The 17,345-nt window shown below is 47.0% G+C and overlaps 1 protein-coding gene across 5 annotated transcripts in view; it reads left to right on the forward strand.

The window, feature by feature from the left end:
- Nucleotides 1-4,071, forward strand: part of Banf2 (barrier to autointegration factor 2) — a 38,373-nt gene extending 34,302 nt beyond the window's left edge. For 4 of the 5 annotated variants that reach the window (XM_021156257.2, XM_021156256.2, XM_021156255.2 and 1 more), the window contains one exon: nt 3,859-4,064. In XM_021156257.2, the coding sequence (XP_021011916.1) occupies nt 3,859-4,005 (147 nt within the window). In that variant the 3' untranslated portion in view covers nt 4,006-4,064. Of the gene's footprint in view, nt 1-3,858 lie in introns of all 5 variants that reach the window. The other variant, XM_021156258.2, reaches the window with a different exon arrangement.
- Nucleotides 4,072-17,345: the final 13,274 nt, after the last annotated feature.

Consider the following 17,345-nt stretch of genomic DNA (forward strand, 5'->3'; position numbering starts at 1 on the left):
CCAAAGACCACAGCTTGCTGAGAGGAAACCAGAAAAGTCATATAGTCACAATAGTGTCTTACAACAATGGGGGTGGTGCCCTCTGTACTGGGGTTTGGGGGCTGCTAATCAAAAGCAAGGGGAAGTGCTGGAAGCTTGATAATAAGAGAAGCCACAACAGCTCCTCTCTGTCTGATAAGGCAAGGTACCATGATGAAAGTTTAACATTTTACAAAGTGCAGACTAGGGCCATCTACCTAGTTGGAAGGGCCCAATGCCGAATGACATTTTGTTTAACCATGTTACTGCGTTTCACTTCCCAGCCTTTTGGCTAGGGTCAAGTGTAAGTAAATGTACTAAGTCAATGGCAGTAGAGTATTGAAAGGAGTCCATAGCTGCTTTCCCCAGGCAGAGCCCCAGGCAACTAGGTGGATCAGCCCCTGGTGCAGATTCAAATTGCTGCAGTTTAAGAAGGACACTGGTCATGAGAGACTAGTTCATTCAACTTGAAGACGACCCTGGCAGAGTTTCCCTGTGTGGACTTGGAGTTGGGACAAGTCTGCCCTTAAGCCACCATCTGTTACTACAGGAAGAAATGTACATCTCAGGCTTTGGCATGGCCACTGGCCAGGGTAATGAGTAGAAACTCCTGCTTGGGGTGTTTCTCTACTACCCCCCTGGCCTCAGGGTTTCTGATTAGGGATTCATTTTCTGGACTTAGTGAGGAAACTAAGACAGCATTGGGCAAGGCCAAGATGAAAGCCATGAACCCCCCTCCCCTCCGGGAGCAATGTAAAGCCCTCGAGGGTAAAGTAAGAAGGCAGGCCATCTCTGTGCTCTCTGGAAGATGCCAGTGTGGGACTCCAGGGAAAGCCCAGAAGGATGGAGGGTCAGATTGCATCTTGGCTCAGAGACCCATCTCCCTGCCACGTTCCTGGAAAGCTTGTCTGTGTCCTGCCTGCCATGCATTCTTGGGCTTCCTAGTTGTTCTGCTGTGAGGGCTGCAGAGGCTCTGATTACCACACCAGCTGATGCCGTGGCCAGCCTCAGAAACAGGCAGAGGATTCCTTCACCTCCAGACCAGACTACAGATGGCTAGAATATGGACAAGCAGGGTGGGCAGAGGTAGGAGTGCCAACCTCTCCAATGTCCCTTGTTTGGGACACCATTTCAACTCTAGATTCTAAAGAATGGGGTGGGCAAGGCATCCATGAGAATCAGATGGATTGAATGAATATATCTCAGGTGTCTACAGCATTGAGTGCTCTGCCAAAGTGCTTGGAAGTATCACTTGCTATGTGTCAATTTTTCCTCCTGGTGTTGAGGACCAAATCAAAAACTTTGTGCTTTCTAGAAGAGAACTCTACTACCGAGCTAAATCCCCAAGCCCTGCAACTGCTTACTGAAATCATTGGTGTCTCTTCTCCCGTGAAGCTCTGGGTTTTCCTGCTGTCCTCACCTGAGCTCCTCCACAACTGTCACTCTGGCCTCAGGGAACACTCAGTGGATAACGATGCTTTCAAAGCCTGATTTAAAACCATCTCCGCAAAATTCACCAGTGAAAATAGGAGGGCGTTGATTACAAATGAGATCATGTTAGACACTGGATTTTGTTTTTATTTTTTAATACAGTTGTACACTACAAGTAAAATCACTACAAGTACATAGCTTCTTTCTCCTTTCAACAACTAGACAATATCTAAAAATAAGCCCTGAGGTGTGTGTGTGTGTGTGTGTGTGTGTGTGTGTGTGTGTGTGTGATAGCTCTGTGGTAGAGCCCTTGCTTAGTTTGTGCAAAGCCCTGGGTTTATCCTGCTCCACAACAAATAAATAAAATAAAACCTACAAACTCCAATGCTGCAGCACCTTTTGTGACTAGGGTTCAGCTTAGAGATATAGACATAGACATAGACATAGACATAGACATAGACATAGACATAGACATAGACATAGACATAGACATAGACATAGACATAGACATAGATATAGATATACACCAGGCTAGAGAGCCCCTAAACCATGCCCCCAGAGGCACATGTACACTGTGACCTGAAATCTAGCCTCTGCCATGTATGCCTTCATGGTCCTGTTGTCTTCTTGATCATAACAGCCTGATGTTGTGAGATCTGTGGAGGAGCAGACAGAAAACTCAAAACAGCAAAATTTCTATAGAACCCGGAATCGAGAGGCACTTAATATATATGCCCTTCAATGGGGTTTACATATTTTCGTTGTGCGTGTGTATGTGTGTGTTCTATGCACATAAGTGCACACACAGTGGCTGGAGTGCAATGTCAGCGCCATGCTCTATCATCCTGTCCTACTTTCTTGAAACAGTCTTCACTGGATCTGTAGGTAGGCAGTTGGCCAGCAAGCTCCAGCGAGCTCTGATCCCACAATGCTGGCGTTAGGGGTACATGCATGACCACAGCCAACTTTTTATGTGGATACTGGGGACTTAAACTCAGGTTCTTGTGAGGGCACAGAAAATGTTCTTATTCACTGAGCCATCTCTCTAGTCTCTAATTTTTTTTTTTTTTTGTAAATTAATTGTTCAAAGTAACGGCATCTGCAGTGACGTTTCCGTACATCCGTGCCATTACTTTGTTCATTTTTTTTTTTAGCACACAGACATCCTTGGGAACATTATTATCAGGAGTTTCCAGAGAAACAGGACAGGAGATTATATATAATTATTAGAGGAGATTTGTTTATTATTTATTTTCACACAATTAGAGGCTCCACCTTGGCTGTCTACTGACTGGAAAGACAAGGAAATTGGTAGCTTGCTGCTCTGTCTGAGAGCTGAAACGCTCATTCAGAAAGGGAGTGGAGGTGGGGTGGGGGTAGAGGTGGGGGTGGGCAGTGATGCAGTTTCAGTCTGAGGCTGGAAAACAAGGGCCAAGGTTTAGCAGGATTTATGTCTGTCTGTGCTGTTCCCACGGGCACAACTCTCCGAGGCATAGGTGTCTTCCCTTGTCTTCCCATTTAAGACACACTCCTGTACAAGTGGACAGCCCAGGGCAGGGCAGTGCTGGGCTGTGGGTTTTGTGAATTCTCCTTTCTGCTGAGTTACTGAGAACACATAGGTAGTTTGTAAATGGATGCTAACATGTCCTTCGCCTGCCAGCCACACCTGCCGTGGTTCTCAGGTGAGATCCTCACAATGGCTTCTTTCTGGGAAACTGGTACTGGCATCATCCAGGGATTGAAGACAGAAATGTTTTTAAATGTCCTGCAGTGGATAGGACAGTCCCCGTGATGCAGAATCAGCCACCATGCTAGTAGTGCTGAGAGAGCAGTGGGCCAAGGTGCTACGCTCTAGTTTAGCTTTGTGCATAATTTGGAGAAGGAACGTCTTGGACTGCAGATGTAGCTCAGGGATAGAGTGCTTGCCTAGCATGTGCAAGGCGCTGGGTTTAGTCCACAGTGTGCACATATACACACCACCACTACCACCAAAGGGAAAAGGAAAAGGAAACATTAAATAGCAGACCTAAAAGGAGTTCAGGGTACGCTAGTCACCCATCCCCTGTCCCCCTCAACACATGCTGGAAGCCCACTAGAAATGGGGATTCTTGAGCTCTACCCGAATTTGAGACACTGAGTCAGGAAGTTCCCTTTCATAAGATCCCAGGAAATGTCTTCAAGTTTGAGGACAAGGCCTAATTGTCACTGCAAGATGACAGTCCCTAGACCAGAGGGACTGGCCTCTGAGAGAGACCTGTGATTAACCTGACCTCACCTTTCCCCTGGGCCGTGTCATGGACTGGCCGTCTCCCTCCTGTCTGACCCACACCCTAACCTTTGGCTGTCCCCTGAGTAGGGATGGTGCCATTCTGACAACCCTGTCTTCCGCCCTCCTGCCCCTCTTCCCAGGCCTATGTCCTGCTGGGACAGTTTCTTCTGATGCACAAGAATGAAGCAGAGTTCCAGAGGTGGATCATCTGCTGCTGTGGAGCTACGGAGTGTGAGGCCCGCCAGAGCTCCACCTGCCTGAAGGAGTGGTGCTCCTGTTTCCTGTAGATACCTCTGGCCTGGCAGCTCTACCTCAGATAAAGGCTACCCATGCTACCTACAGACAACCTCCAAGTTGTTACTTGTGTCCTTAATTTATTTAGTGTGTGTGTGTATCAGTATGTATGTGTGTATATGTGTGTGTGTATCAGTATGTATGTGTGTTTGCATGTGCATGTGTGTGATATACACACACATATGTGTATGCGTCTGATGTATACAGGTGTTGGGGAAGGGTTGCTGATTAATACCAGAAGTTGACCTAGTTGTCTCTCTGATTTTTTTTCCAGCTTATATTTTGAGATAAGGTCTATCAATGAACTTGGAACACACCAATTAGGCAAGACTAGCTGGCCATCCAGTATCAGGAATCTGCTTGTCTCTAGACATGTGCCACCAGACCCAGATTTTGTTTGATCTGGGTGCTAGGGATTCAAACTCTGGTCACTGTATTAGTGTGCCACTTTCCTGATGCATCTCTGCAGTATTTACAATACATGTGAGCACTCGCATGTGCACACACATACACAATTTATGTGTGTGTTTTTCACTGTATCAGTGTGCCACTTTCCTGATGCATCTCTGCCATAGCTTCTTCTAGGACTAGGATGGAGGATCCACTCCCAGAGAGTCTGCTGCACGAGGCTGCTGGCTGAAGGCCTCATTTACTCACGGGACTGCTGGGGCTGGGGCTGGGGCTGGGGCTGGGGTGGGGTGGGGTGGGGTGAGAGGTAGACAGAAAGAGAACACAGAGACAGAATGTCACCCTGCTTCCTGTGACCTAGTCTCTGACTCATGCTACATCCCATGCCTGATTTCATATTCTACTTTTTAGAAGCAAGTCATTAAGTATCCTAGGAACAAGAATCCCTCCTTGAAACAGCAGAAAATGCCGATATGTTTTAAGGTTTTCGCTGTTGGGGTTTTTGGTTCTGTTTTATTTATTAGATATTTTCTTTATTTACATTTCAAATGTTATCCCCTTTCCTCGTTTCCCCTCCGAAAACCCCCTATCTTACCCCCCTCCTCCTACACACCAACCCACCCACTCCCACTTCCCTGTCCTGGCATTCCCCTATACTGGGGCATAGAACCTTCACAGGACCAAGGGCCTCTCCTCCCATTGATGTCCAACAAGGTCATCCTCTGCTACATATGCAGCTAGAGCCATGAGTCCCACCATTTGGGTTTTTTTTTTTTTGATTGGTGGTTTAGTCCACCAATCAAAGGAGCTCTGGGGGGTACTGGTTAGTTCATATTGTTGTTCCTCCTATGGGGCTGCAAACCCCTTCAGCTCCTTGGGTACTTTCTCTAGCTCCATCATTGGAGACCCTGTGCTCAGTCCAATGGTAGGCTGTGAACATCCACTTCTGTATTTGTCAGGTACTGGCAGAGCCTCTCGGGAGACAGCTTTATCAGGTTATTTAGTTTTTTTGAGACAGGATTTCTCTGTGTAGTCTTGGCTGTCCTGGAACTAGCTCTGTAGATCAGGCTAGCCTCAAACTCACAGAGATCTGCCTGTCTCTGCCTCCTGAGTGCTGGAATTAAAGGCCAAAAGTGTTGGGATTAAAGCTATATCCTGTAAATAATTTGTTAGCGATTGTGATGGGGTACTTGTGAACCACAGCTTTCGTCCCACTACACCATCTGTGAATTCTCAAATCAGGATGCCATGTCAGCTCTATCCTAGGATGAGAACAGAGCAGCAGGCAGGATGGCCACATAGTAGGAGTGAGTCCTGCTGTCTTTCGACACTGGGTTCTTGGGGTTGTTGCTGGAACTCTTCCTAGGAGACACGAGCACTGTCTACTCCCTTGGGCAGGTCATCAATGACAGAGCAATGTTACACTGCAACACACCTAAAGTAGCCAAAGCCACACGCCAAGTCCATCCTGGACAGCTAATGAGTGTCCTGAACTGGCTTCCAGAAGTATGGGTGCAGGGTTGCTTGTAGGAGGGTAAGTGACCCTGGCATAAGTGATGACTCCCCTCATAGCTGCCTAGATGGTTTCACTATTTCTATTAACCCTCAACACTCAAGGTACTCTCGCACTTCCCAAGACCTTGTACAGCTGGGGCAGAATACCATACAGCTAGGTCACAGGTGAGGGAGAAAATGGCTGGAACCTCAGGCGAGGGACTAATGTCGCTCACCACCTCAGACCTTGCTGAGGGTGTAAGTAGTCACAGACTCTCAGATTAAGACGGTGATGGAGTCCCTGGAGAATGAACTGCTTATCCACAGAAGTTCCTGTTTTTTCAGTACTGTGGGAATCAAACAGGAAGATAGGACACGCTGGCTGTGGAGGACAATGGAGGTGTTCGAAAGATTCAATGGTACAAACAATATAGAAGATGGATGGATGGTGGATGGGTGGATGGGTGGGTAGATGGATGGATGGGAGGGTGGGTGGGTGAATGGATGGATGGGTGGATAGGTGGATGGATGGATGGATGGATGGATGGATGGATGGATGGATGGATGAATGGGTGGATGGGTGGGTGGATGGATGGTGGGTGGGTCTTGTGTATTCTGACTATCTTATGACAGATACATGTACAGAAAATAGCAAAGAAACAATTGTCAACAGTTGTTATCTGGTAGGAATAAAGGGCATTTCCACTTTCTGAACTCCACCAGATCCTACATTATCTGGACATTTATGTAACTCAGAAAAAAGAAAACAGTAAAAGACATCCCCACCTTCAGTATACATAGCCTCCCCTTCCAGGACTGTGCCGAACAGGGCCCTTGAACTCACTGTTCTGAGGAGCCTCGCGTGCCTGACTGCCCATCAGCTCTGTCTTTCCAAGCAGAGGTGAAGCTGCCTTTGACCTCTCTGGCCTTGGATTTGGGGATCTCATTTTCACTCGCCTCTAATTCTTTTCCTTTCCCAAGGCCAAGGTCACTTTGAAAAAACAGAAGAGTGGTGGTTTCTTTGGACCATGGATGTACATCTCTGCCAAGCCTGCCTTATTTCAAGAACAGCTCTCATGGAAGGAAATGTAGCTGCTGTGTTATGGGGCCTGGCCAGTGCCTGGAATGGCTTGGACCAGACTAAAGGCCCCTGCCACCAGATACAGGGCAGTGCAGGAGCACATAATGCCACTAAGCAGGGCCAGGACCATGGACAAGTCATTTGAGATGTCTGCATTTGCTTTCTGGGCTGTCTCCTAGCTCTGTTTTAAAGACAGCTCCAAAATAGACATAAAGGCATTTTAATTAGCAAAGGAGATGCTGAGCCCTACAGCAATGAACTATGTGCTGCTTCATGGTTTGTTAATTTTGGGGGGGGAGTGTTTGTTTTGATGACAGGCACCCACTAATACAGTGCACTTCCTCAGATCTGTTTGCCTTCAATAGTTAGTATAGGCTAGATTTGCTGTGATAACAACTACCACCAGGCCTATCCCAACCAGTTTCTAGTTGTCTCTGTGCCTTCCTCATTCCTTCTCTTGGACTCATCAGCTGCACTCAGACCCCAGGGCCTTTGCACAGGTTCTTCCCTCTGTCACAGAGTTTCCTCTCAGTCAGCTGATACTCTCAGACTCACCTCTTTCCCTTTAAATCACTATAGACATCCTCATTCATTCAAAATTCTGTCTGTCCCCATGAAGGCTGCCCTAGTGTCCCTAAAAGCATCTTCAAATCACCAAACAAGCTCCTACCACAAAGGGAGCTTTGCAGGCAGCAGGCACAGCTTTGGCTTTAGAATGACCTTGAGTGAGTCAGCTGGGTTGTGCCCCCACCACCACCAGCTATGGCCCACTCTGCCCCTCCCCTTTACTCTCTCCCTTTCCCTCCCCTTCTCCCTTTCCCATCCTCAGCTTATTCAAGTGGGACCTCCCTTCTAATGCTAAGCTCAAAATGTCACTTCTTTGGAGTGACAAGATACACTTAGTGTTCTACATTATAATATTTTGGCTGTCAGGACCACCCCGAATAGAGCTTTGAGCATGTCCCGGGAGTCTCCGTCTTCCTAGACCATGAATAGACACATTCATAGCCATCTTGCTGACACCCAGCTGGGCCGAGGGGAGGCCTTACAAAGATAATGTAACTTGTGGCAAAGGATGGATTCTATTCCAAAGTTAAGTCCCATTGTCTCCATACCACACCTGAGGCAGGTGCTTCTGGTACCTGCTGTGTCCCTTGCCCCTTATTTCCTGGCAGTGGCTAGCCATTGCTTTTCCAGTGACATGTCTTTTTTTAGTGAGCAGCTCAGTTTCTGGGATCAGCCACCCACCAGTGAGTGGTGAGTGTGTGTGCATTTCCCAGGGTGGGGTCACATTACCTGATGGCTCTCCTCTGGCTGCCAGAATTGCCCCCAAGGGGTAAGCTTTTCCTGTCCACACTGGTAAATAGTGGTGAAGGCCTCTTTATTGGTTGCTTTCCCTTTGGTTATGTTCCTGCTCTGGGGTACCCCTTACATTTCCACCCCCATAGGACTTTTGTCTTAGGATTATTTAGTGGGTAAGGGTTCAAACTAAACCCTTTCTGGCCTCTCATCCATCCCTCATTGCTAAGCAGCTCCAGGAAGCCAGAAACTCTGACCTCAGCCCTAACCGTGCTTTGAACCTTAGACACTTGATAAATTCTAATCAAAATCATTGATCCCTGGCCAAACTCACATTCCAGATCCAAGGCCAAGAGGAGGGGGAAAGCTTCCTACCTTGAAGATATCTCACTACTTCTTCAGACGCTGGCCGAAGCTCTCAGACAATACCCTTCCCAAATCACAGACTCACCACCCTGTTGAGAGATTCCATTGGCTGGGCTAAGGACTTGAAGGTAAGCCACTTTGGGTGTGTCCTTAATACACCTTTGAGACCAAGGTCAGGAGGAGCCATGTGAGTCCACAAAGCCACAGTTAACATTGGAATATGCCTGATGTTCATCTACTATCTTTTCTTCCCACACATTAAGAGTGTGGAGGGCCAAAGACTCGAGTGGTGACCTGGACTCATAGGCCAGAGAAGATCTCCCCTGGATAGAATAAATTGCTCTCTGGGTTCTCTGCTAGCACACAGATGTTCATTCTTTTCTGAGGGCCACGAGAGGACCAAGCCCTCTCCAAGGAGACCAGAGCTCCAAGGAGACCAGAGACAGTATTGTTTTACTCCATTCTCACCGAACCGTGCAATTGACATAGGCTATTTGCACTGACCCACGATGGATGCATCTTGCCCTTGTTTTATGGAGGAAGCTGAGGCTTAGTGAAGCTCTCCCAGGATGAGGTGGTGCTCAGCAGAGGCAGAACTCACACCCATATCTGACTAGCTCTGAAAAGAATATTCTTTTACCTGCTCTGGGCTCTTCAGGTAAAGGAGTGTTTGGACTTTGGCTGGGTAGGGTCAGTCATTAGAGACTAGAAGGAAGGTGACAATTGCTGCAGAGCAAACTGCTGCAAACACCACTGGTCATAAACTGCAAGCCTTTATTCTTGTGGAGTGGAGCGCTGACTGACACACAGGGCCATATGGGCGGCTGGGTGGTTGCAGCAGCCTACTGGCTTTTGGTCCTTGCTGAGGGTTAGGGTAAGCTCAAACTCACCTGAGATTCAGGGGCCCAAGAAGATGGGATAATGATTACTTAAGACAGTAGCTCTTCTCTGGGTGTCCTCAGGGTCACAAGAGAGTGGACATTAATGTGGGAAAATCTTCAGGACAAGTGTGCTGTTGTGACCGACCCATATCATTGGCCAAGGCAAGTCACACAGTCAGGTGTGTAAGTCAACTGGATGGGAATCACTTTTTTGCCTGTGACGGGAGGAAGTGGTTATGACGACAAAGGTAAGATTCTAACAGAAGTGAAGACTAGAGGCCAATCATTTTACTGGGGAAATTAAGTCATTAATTTTTTTCTAGAAAGAAGACAAGAAAAAATCAGTACAAGGTAATGAATGGATGATGGAGGAAATTCCTTGTCTTGGGTAAGGTTTGGGGCAGACAGTGGTCACTCCGATGTTTTACAAATCATGTTCTACAGGGACGAGCCGCTCTTGCTGTTAGTATACAGGACCCCTCTGTGCAGGCTCTCTAGTTTTGACAACTTCGTATCCTACAGGTTTCTTACCTCGCTACCACCACTATGATTCTAGACACTATGGGCCCAAGGGATGGATTTCAACAGTGTTAGGGGAAGTGGAATAGACCATGTGAGAAAACCACCTTTTCTTTTCCTTTGGAGCCAATGGGCTTCTGTCTTCCAAATGACTACCACCAGAAAATTAGTCCAAAAGTAGGTTATGAAGAAGGCAGAGCTGTGTAACTCCTGCTCTATCCTTAGGGAAAACAAAGGAAGACTAGAGACTGTAGTCGGCATATCCCCACGTTATGACTACAGGAAGTACAGCATCAATGAGGCATTCTGGGGGAAAAAAGAAAGGCCTTAATTACTGTTGCTGTTTTTGGTGATCTTTATGCCTTTCCATTTCCTTCCTGAAGAGACCTACCCGCTTTAGAGTTGAGAGGTCATGTGACATGCTCTGGACAATGAGAGGCTTTGCCCTGGCTCCTTCCTGTCGTGATTATCATGGGAATGTATGCATGGAGAGGGAACATGCCTCCCCTTGAGTCACAGAGTGATTATGGGGTTAGTTCTCCTGATGACATGTACTGGACATGAGGCATGAGAGAGGTGTCAGCCTTTGCTGGCTAAGTCACGGAGACTTTTGAGATGGTTCTAGCAGCACAGCCCTGCCTCTGCTGACTGATACAGGACAACTCGGGGGAGCACCAAAGAATTTGAGATGACAAAACTATGACCTCAAAGATTCTGGCACTGAATTGATGATAAGCTCTGAAATATATACAATGGGGATTATGCTTGTGGGAAGAATCTAAATGTTATAAAACTTAAACAAATTGGAAGTATCAATAAAACCAATAAAATGTGAATTGAGGAAGAAAATAGAGTTCTTTCGACTTTTACAGTGGGAATTCACACCGTCTATCATTTAAAACTAGACTTTAAACCCAAAGATAATTTTTCCCTTCCATGTTACACTTTGAATATTTTAATTTTACTTTTATACATCTGAGTGTTTTGCTTGCATGTAATTATGTGTACCACAAACATGCCTAGTACCCAAAGTGGCCAGGGAGGTCACTGGAACCCCTAGGACTACTGTTAGATAGCTGTGAACTGCCATGTGGTTGCTAGGAATTGAACTTGGTTCCCTGGAAGCGAAATCAGTGCTCTTAACTGCTAAGCTGTCTCTTGAGCCCTATACTTTGGAATTTTAACCAAGAAAATCAATTTTCTTGATGAGCCTCAAACCAAGGCCTCATACATGTTAGGCAAATACTCCACCATTGAACTCCATCCTCATGTCTGGAAGATCTTGATTTAGAGCTGTATCACTGTGTCTAATGATGAAAGGAATTCAGCAAAACTTGGTTATTTGTTTTTTTCAGTTCTACTTTTCTTCTTGTTGTTAAAATAAAAGTAAATGAGTCTTAGAAGCAGACTCGGACACTAAATTTGAATATTTTGGGTGGAAGAGGAGAGGTATGAGGGTTACTTTTAATTGTCAACTTGACAGAAGCTAGACTCACTAGGAAATGGGCTGTTAGGAGTGCCTATAGGGGATTTTCTTGATTGCGTTCATGGAGATGGAAGACCTGCCCACTGGCTGGGATACTAGACTACGTAAGTGGAGAAAGGGAGTGGATTGCATACATTGCTCTCTCCTTGATGGTGTGCATGTCTGTGTGTGTGTGTGTGTGTGTGTGTGTGTGTGTGTGTGTGTGCAAGCAATACAACCATCTCAAGCTCTTGCTGCTATGACAAACCTTTCCAGATAGACTATAACCTGGGCCTGTGAACCAAACAAACCCCTTTTCTCCTCAGTTGCCTTTGTCAAGATACTGTATCACAGCAACAGAGAAAGATTTTGTATCACAGCAACAGAGAAAGATACTGTATCAGAGCAACAGAGAAAGATACTGTATCACAGCAACAGAAAGATACTGTATCACAGCAACAGAGAAAGATACTGTATCATAGCAACAGAGAAAGGTACTGTATCACAGCAACAGAGAAAGGTGCTGTATGACAGCAACAGAGAAAGAACACTAAGACAGGAGAGGTCTCAGGAATCACTGACAAGGGTGTGAGGCAGGAATAGAAGGGTGTCAATACAGGATAGTAAAGAGAAAATGGGCTTTGGCTCTAGTGGGGTGCCTGTCTCGGAGCTGACCTATCCAGATGACAAGGACACTGTTTCCCCACCAATCACGTATTCGGTTTCCCTCTGGTTGTTGACTGCACGGTTCCTTCTCCTACCTCTAAAGGCGGGTCCTGCCCCTGTAGCCATACAGTCCCTCAGCAGAGCAAGCATCATTAGGAGAAACTGTTGAACTTCCTTGGAAGAGCAGATGCCCACAGGAAAGGGCACCAACAACAGAGTCAAACCCTTTGGGGTTTAAAAAGCCTGTATAGGAGATTAGCATCAGATGAATTATGCTAAATTTAAAAAACCAATCTCAAAAGGCTACACACTGTGTTATTCCATTTATATGGATTTCTAGAAAAGCCACAACTTTGACAGAAATTCATCATGTAGCTGCCGGGAGCTGGGGGTGGGGGAGGGGATAGCTGTGGAGAGGCAGTACCACAGTAAAAGACGTTTCTCTGTATAGGGAGTTGTACCTAAAAACCCCAACAGCCTCTGGATGGCCTTTCCTTCAGTCTCTGCTTCATACTTTGTTTCTGTATCTCCTCCCATGGGTATTTTGTTCCCCCTTCTAAGAAGGACCTGCCCCATCTGAGGATCCATCCCATACACAGTTACCAAACCCAGACACTATTGTGGATGCCAACAAGTGCTTGCTGACAGGAGCCTGATATAGCTGTCTCCTGAGAGGGTCTGCCAGTGCCTGACAAATACAGAAGTGGATGTTCACAGCCATCTATTGGATGAAACACAGGGTCCTCAATGAAGGACCAAGAGAAAGTACCCAAGGAGCTAAAGGGGTTTGCAGCCCCATAGGAGGAACAACAATATGAACTAACCAGTACCCCCAGAACTCCCTGGGACTAAACCACCAATCAAAGAAAACAAATGGTGTGACTCATGGCTCTAGCTACATATGTACCAGAGGATGGCCTAGTTGGTCAATGGGAGGAGAGGCCGTTGGTCCTGTGAAGGTTTTATGCCCCAGTATAGGGGAAAGCCAGAGCCAGGAATGGGAGTGGGTGGGTTGGGGAGCAGGGGGAAGGTGAGGGGATAGGGGATTTGGGAGGGGAAACTGGGAAAGGGGATAACATTTGAAATGTAAATAAAGAAAATATCTAATTAAAAAAACCTAAATAAGATAAAATAAAGATTTGTAGGGTTAATGACAGGGCCTCACCCAACCCCAAGGGAAAAGGAAGGGTGGACAATTGGGACAAACATCCTGATGTACTTTATATCTAGAGTATCTCCCCACTGGTCCATGTGTCAAAGACTTGGCCCCAGAGCTATACTTTTGGGAGGTGGTGGGACCTGAAGGAAGAATCTTGGGTTCCTGGGAGTATAATTGTAATGGGGACCGTAGCATCCTGACCCCTTCCACTTTCTCTGCTTCCTATCTTCAAAGTGAGCAGTTTAGCTCCACCATGCTCTTGCCACCATAATACCAGTGTACCACAGGCCAATAGTAATCTGCCCAATAGTAATGGACTGGCAGCCTCTAGACTGTGAAAATGATTGTCTTCTCTTTATTAGTTGACTGCCTCTGGTATTTTGGTATCGTGATGGGATGGTGTTTAAGACATATTCCACATGACTCCATCTTGGGGGCCAGAGTTGGAAGAATCCCAGGCCATCCACAAGGATGCTTTGCTTCATGCAGTGCTTGCCCCCTTGGCCTTGTTATGCACTATAATGCATAATGTTCTAGAAGCATGTGTTTGGGTAAAAGGGGAAAACCAATGCATTCTCATTGTAGAAACTAGAAAGTAGGATGCACTAAAGATCAAGAACTAAAAACATCCCCTCCATTAATGGCTTATGTTTCTTTCCACACATTTTCCAATGCATTTCTTTAAATTAAATTGTACTTATTTATTGATGGACACCACACAGGCATGGCACAGCATATGTGTGACAGTCAGAGGACAACTTGTGGGGTGCTTCTCTCTCACCCACCATGTGGGTCTTGGATTGAACTCTGATTGACAGTCTTGGCAGCAAGTCCTTTATGTACTGAGCCATCTTGCTAGCCCTCATGTGCATTTTCAAGGACAGTTTTACTAGAATAAAATTCATATAACATTAAACTCCTTTGTGCTTTAGTCTATCAGAGTCATAGGCCTCACTAGAATCTGATTTCAGAATGCTCTAATCACCCACTCCCTTCCCACAGCACCCCACCCCCACCCTTAGAAACCACACTTCTGCTTTCTGTCTCTATAGATTTGTCTGTTTTAGGCACTTCATATGCACAGAATCATGTGTTACGTGGCCTCTGTCTTCTGGCTTCTTTCCCTAAGCATCATGTTTCCAAGATCCATCTGTGTGGGAGCATGTGTGTATATGCATTTTACAAAACAAGTAGAAATTACAGGGAGGAGGCATTATCTCGGCTTAAACATTTACATATTTTAAATATTTTCCTCCCATCATTAAATCCTCGAAAAGTAGTACAGACTTATAAATCCCAGCTTCTGGAGAGGCTGAGGCAGGAGAATCACAAGTTCAAGGCCAGTCTGGTCAATGGAACAAGACCCTGTCTCAAAACAAAAAACGTGGGGGTTGATGAGATGGATCACTGGGTAAGGGCACTTGCCACCCAACCTGACAACCCGAGTTCAATCCTCAAAGCCTACAGGATGAGAAACGGAAGCCTACTAACTGCCTGCAAGCTGTCCTCTGCCTCCTCAAGCATGCCACGGTGCCCCCATGCCCACACCCCCACACATACAAATAAATAAATAATAAATATATTAAAAGAAATAAACCATGAAGAAGTGGCTAATTATACAGCATGGGGTAGAGGCCTTGCCAACATGCACTGGGCTGTAGGGTAAACGCCTCAGTAGAAAAGGGCGCAGAGGGGAAGGGCAGTTTGGACAGTTCTGTACATTTGTGTCTTGGTCGCCTCTCTATGGAAGGAGCCTGAGCTCTCGGGGCCCTTTGTGAGTTGGTTTAGTATTTGCGCACACTGATGCACCCCTCCTGTGCACATTAGAGCCTCTCCAGATGGAACAGCAATGTCAGGACAGTGCCCTGCCCCTGTACCGGCCCCTAAAGAAATCGGTCAGTGGCGTAAAGTTGCCCATGCTCTGTGCAGACGCAGTCTGGCCAACAACGCGTGGCTGTGTGAACCTATGCACACCCAGCCCTCGGACATCGGGAGCCGACTGTGTGCACCCCATGTTCACTTGAACCTCCCGTGCTTACTGAGAGGTGTTGGGGCGGAGGTTGCCATGATGAGCAAAGCTTTGGCAAGCAGCTTTTAATGTTTATTTCAGTCGTCTGTCCTGTTCTTCCTCCCGGAAGGTGCCTAGAAACTGACCCGAGTGTATTTTAGAGAGGCAGAGAGTTTGAGATTTAAAACTTTTGACTCTGCTATTTTCTTTTCTCCGGAAAGTTCTGACCCGTGCCACTCACCACAGAAAAGCCTAATTTATTAGCGGGCTGCCGCACCAACTGTGTTCCAGTGCAAACTGTCCCTCCCTTTCCCCAACATAGCAGACCCACTGTTGGTACTGAGCCTGCTGGGCATCCTCACAGGCTGCTCCCCTGTTCCCTGACCCGTCCCTTCCCTTTTAACTTTACCTGCTCACTCACCTCTGCCATGATCCTTACATTAAAAACAGGCCCTCCAGTCTCATCTCCTTCCTCAGCAGCTGCGCTGTTACTTTTTTTCTCTTTAGCATTTATCACCTTCTAATCAACCACACCATTCACTTATTTTTATTATTCTGGCCCACTACAATTAATCAGTAGAGCCTGGCCCCGTGCCTGGCATGAGTAGGCACACAAGAAGTAAGCGTTGAATCAAATCCACTGCGGGCACTAAATGCTACTCTTAGAAAATTGGAGCCCACCCTGCCACCCACAGCCACTGTGAGCGTCTCCTACCAGCTCCCCATCAGTTCTCTTTTTTTCCTCACTCTGAAGTAAATTGGGAGGCAGCTTCCTTTGGAGTTGTTTGTCCTGCTCCTTAATGAAACTTGGACTAGGCAAACCCTGCCAGATAAGCCAGTCTGTGACCCGGGAGAACAAAGGTCAGCTTCTGGAAGGGGTGCAGATGCTTCCTGGGTTCTCGGGGAGGGGAACCCACCAGGGCATCCGTCTCCCTGCGACCTCCCCGGTGCTGGCTCCGCTGGCCTTGTGGACAAGGACTGCTGCCCACAGTCCTTGGAAGGCAGTAGCCTCTGGAAGAGGCTGTGCTGCAAACACAGGCCTGGGGACCGGAAAGGCAGATCTCAGCAGAAGCAGGGAAATCCCTTCCCTGGCGCAGCCAGGCACCGCAGGGAGTCCCTGTGGAGCCTCCCCATTGTACCACACTTCCGGCCGAGCTCCTGGACTTTCTACTGTAGCTGAGGAGCAAATTCCCAAGCCCAATATGGTCATGTTTTTAAAGTGCCCACAAGTCGATGAACAAAGTCCCACAATGAATGGTCTCAGGGTCAAATCTGCACCAAAAGAAACACGCTCGGCGCTCATCTGAAGCACAAACTCACACCACATTCCTCCCTCTGAGAGTCACCGGGTCCACGCCCCGCTCCCACCCGCAACCCGCACACCCCTGCCCTACCCCGCACAGCCAGTGCCTTGCCCTCCCCCATAAGGCCTATAAAATATGGTTCCCACTGAGATTGGCCTCAGAGATTCAGCCTCCTAACTTCTGACGGGAATATCCCGGAATTCTTTTGGGGGAAAATGGCTGTTAGAGCCCAAATGTGTTCTCTAAATCTTCTCTGAAGATGTGTATGTGGTGGCTAAGCTATGCAATATGGTCTTTATAAACAAAACAAGACAACAACAAAAAAAAATCCTAATCTTCACACAGAAAGCACAGGACTCCTCAGCAGTTCAGTGAGTTTCCAGGAGCCAACACTCCCCGGGTAGCGGTCTAGGGGCGACACATCCAGGTAAGCTCTGCTTAGATCAACAGACTACCCCTGGCCACCCACGTCCTCATAGACCCCTCTCAGAGTCTGCTTCCCACACTATGCTGATACACAGCAGCTGAGACTGGGCTAGACTGCTCTTGAACTTGGGGCTCATGTGTTCTCCCGTGTCTGGCTTCTCTCATTGTGAGGCATGTTATTGCAGTAGCAACAGTTCCGGGTTTTGGTTGGTTGGTTTTGGTTTTTTGTGGCTGGGCCGTATTCCACTTCAGGTATA

The sequence above is a fragment of the Mus caroli genome, chromosome 2, assembly GCF_900094665.2.
Source record: "Mus caroli chromosome 2, CAROLI_EIJ_v1.1, whole genome shotgun sequence".
NCBI classification, from domain to species: domain Eukaryota; kingdom Metazoa; phylum Chordata; class Mammalia; order Rodentia; family Muridae; genus Mus; species Mus caroli.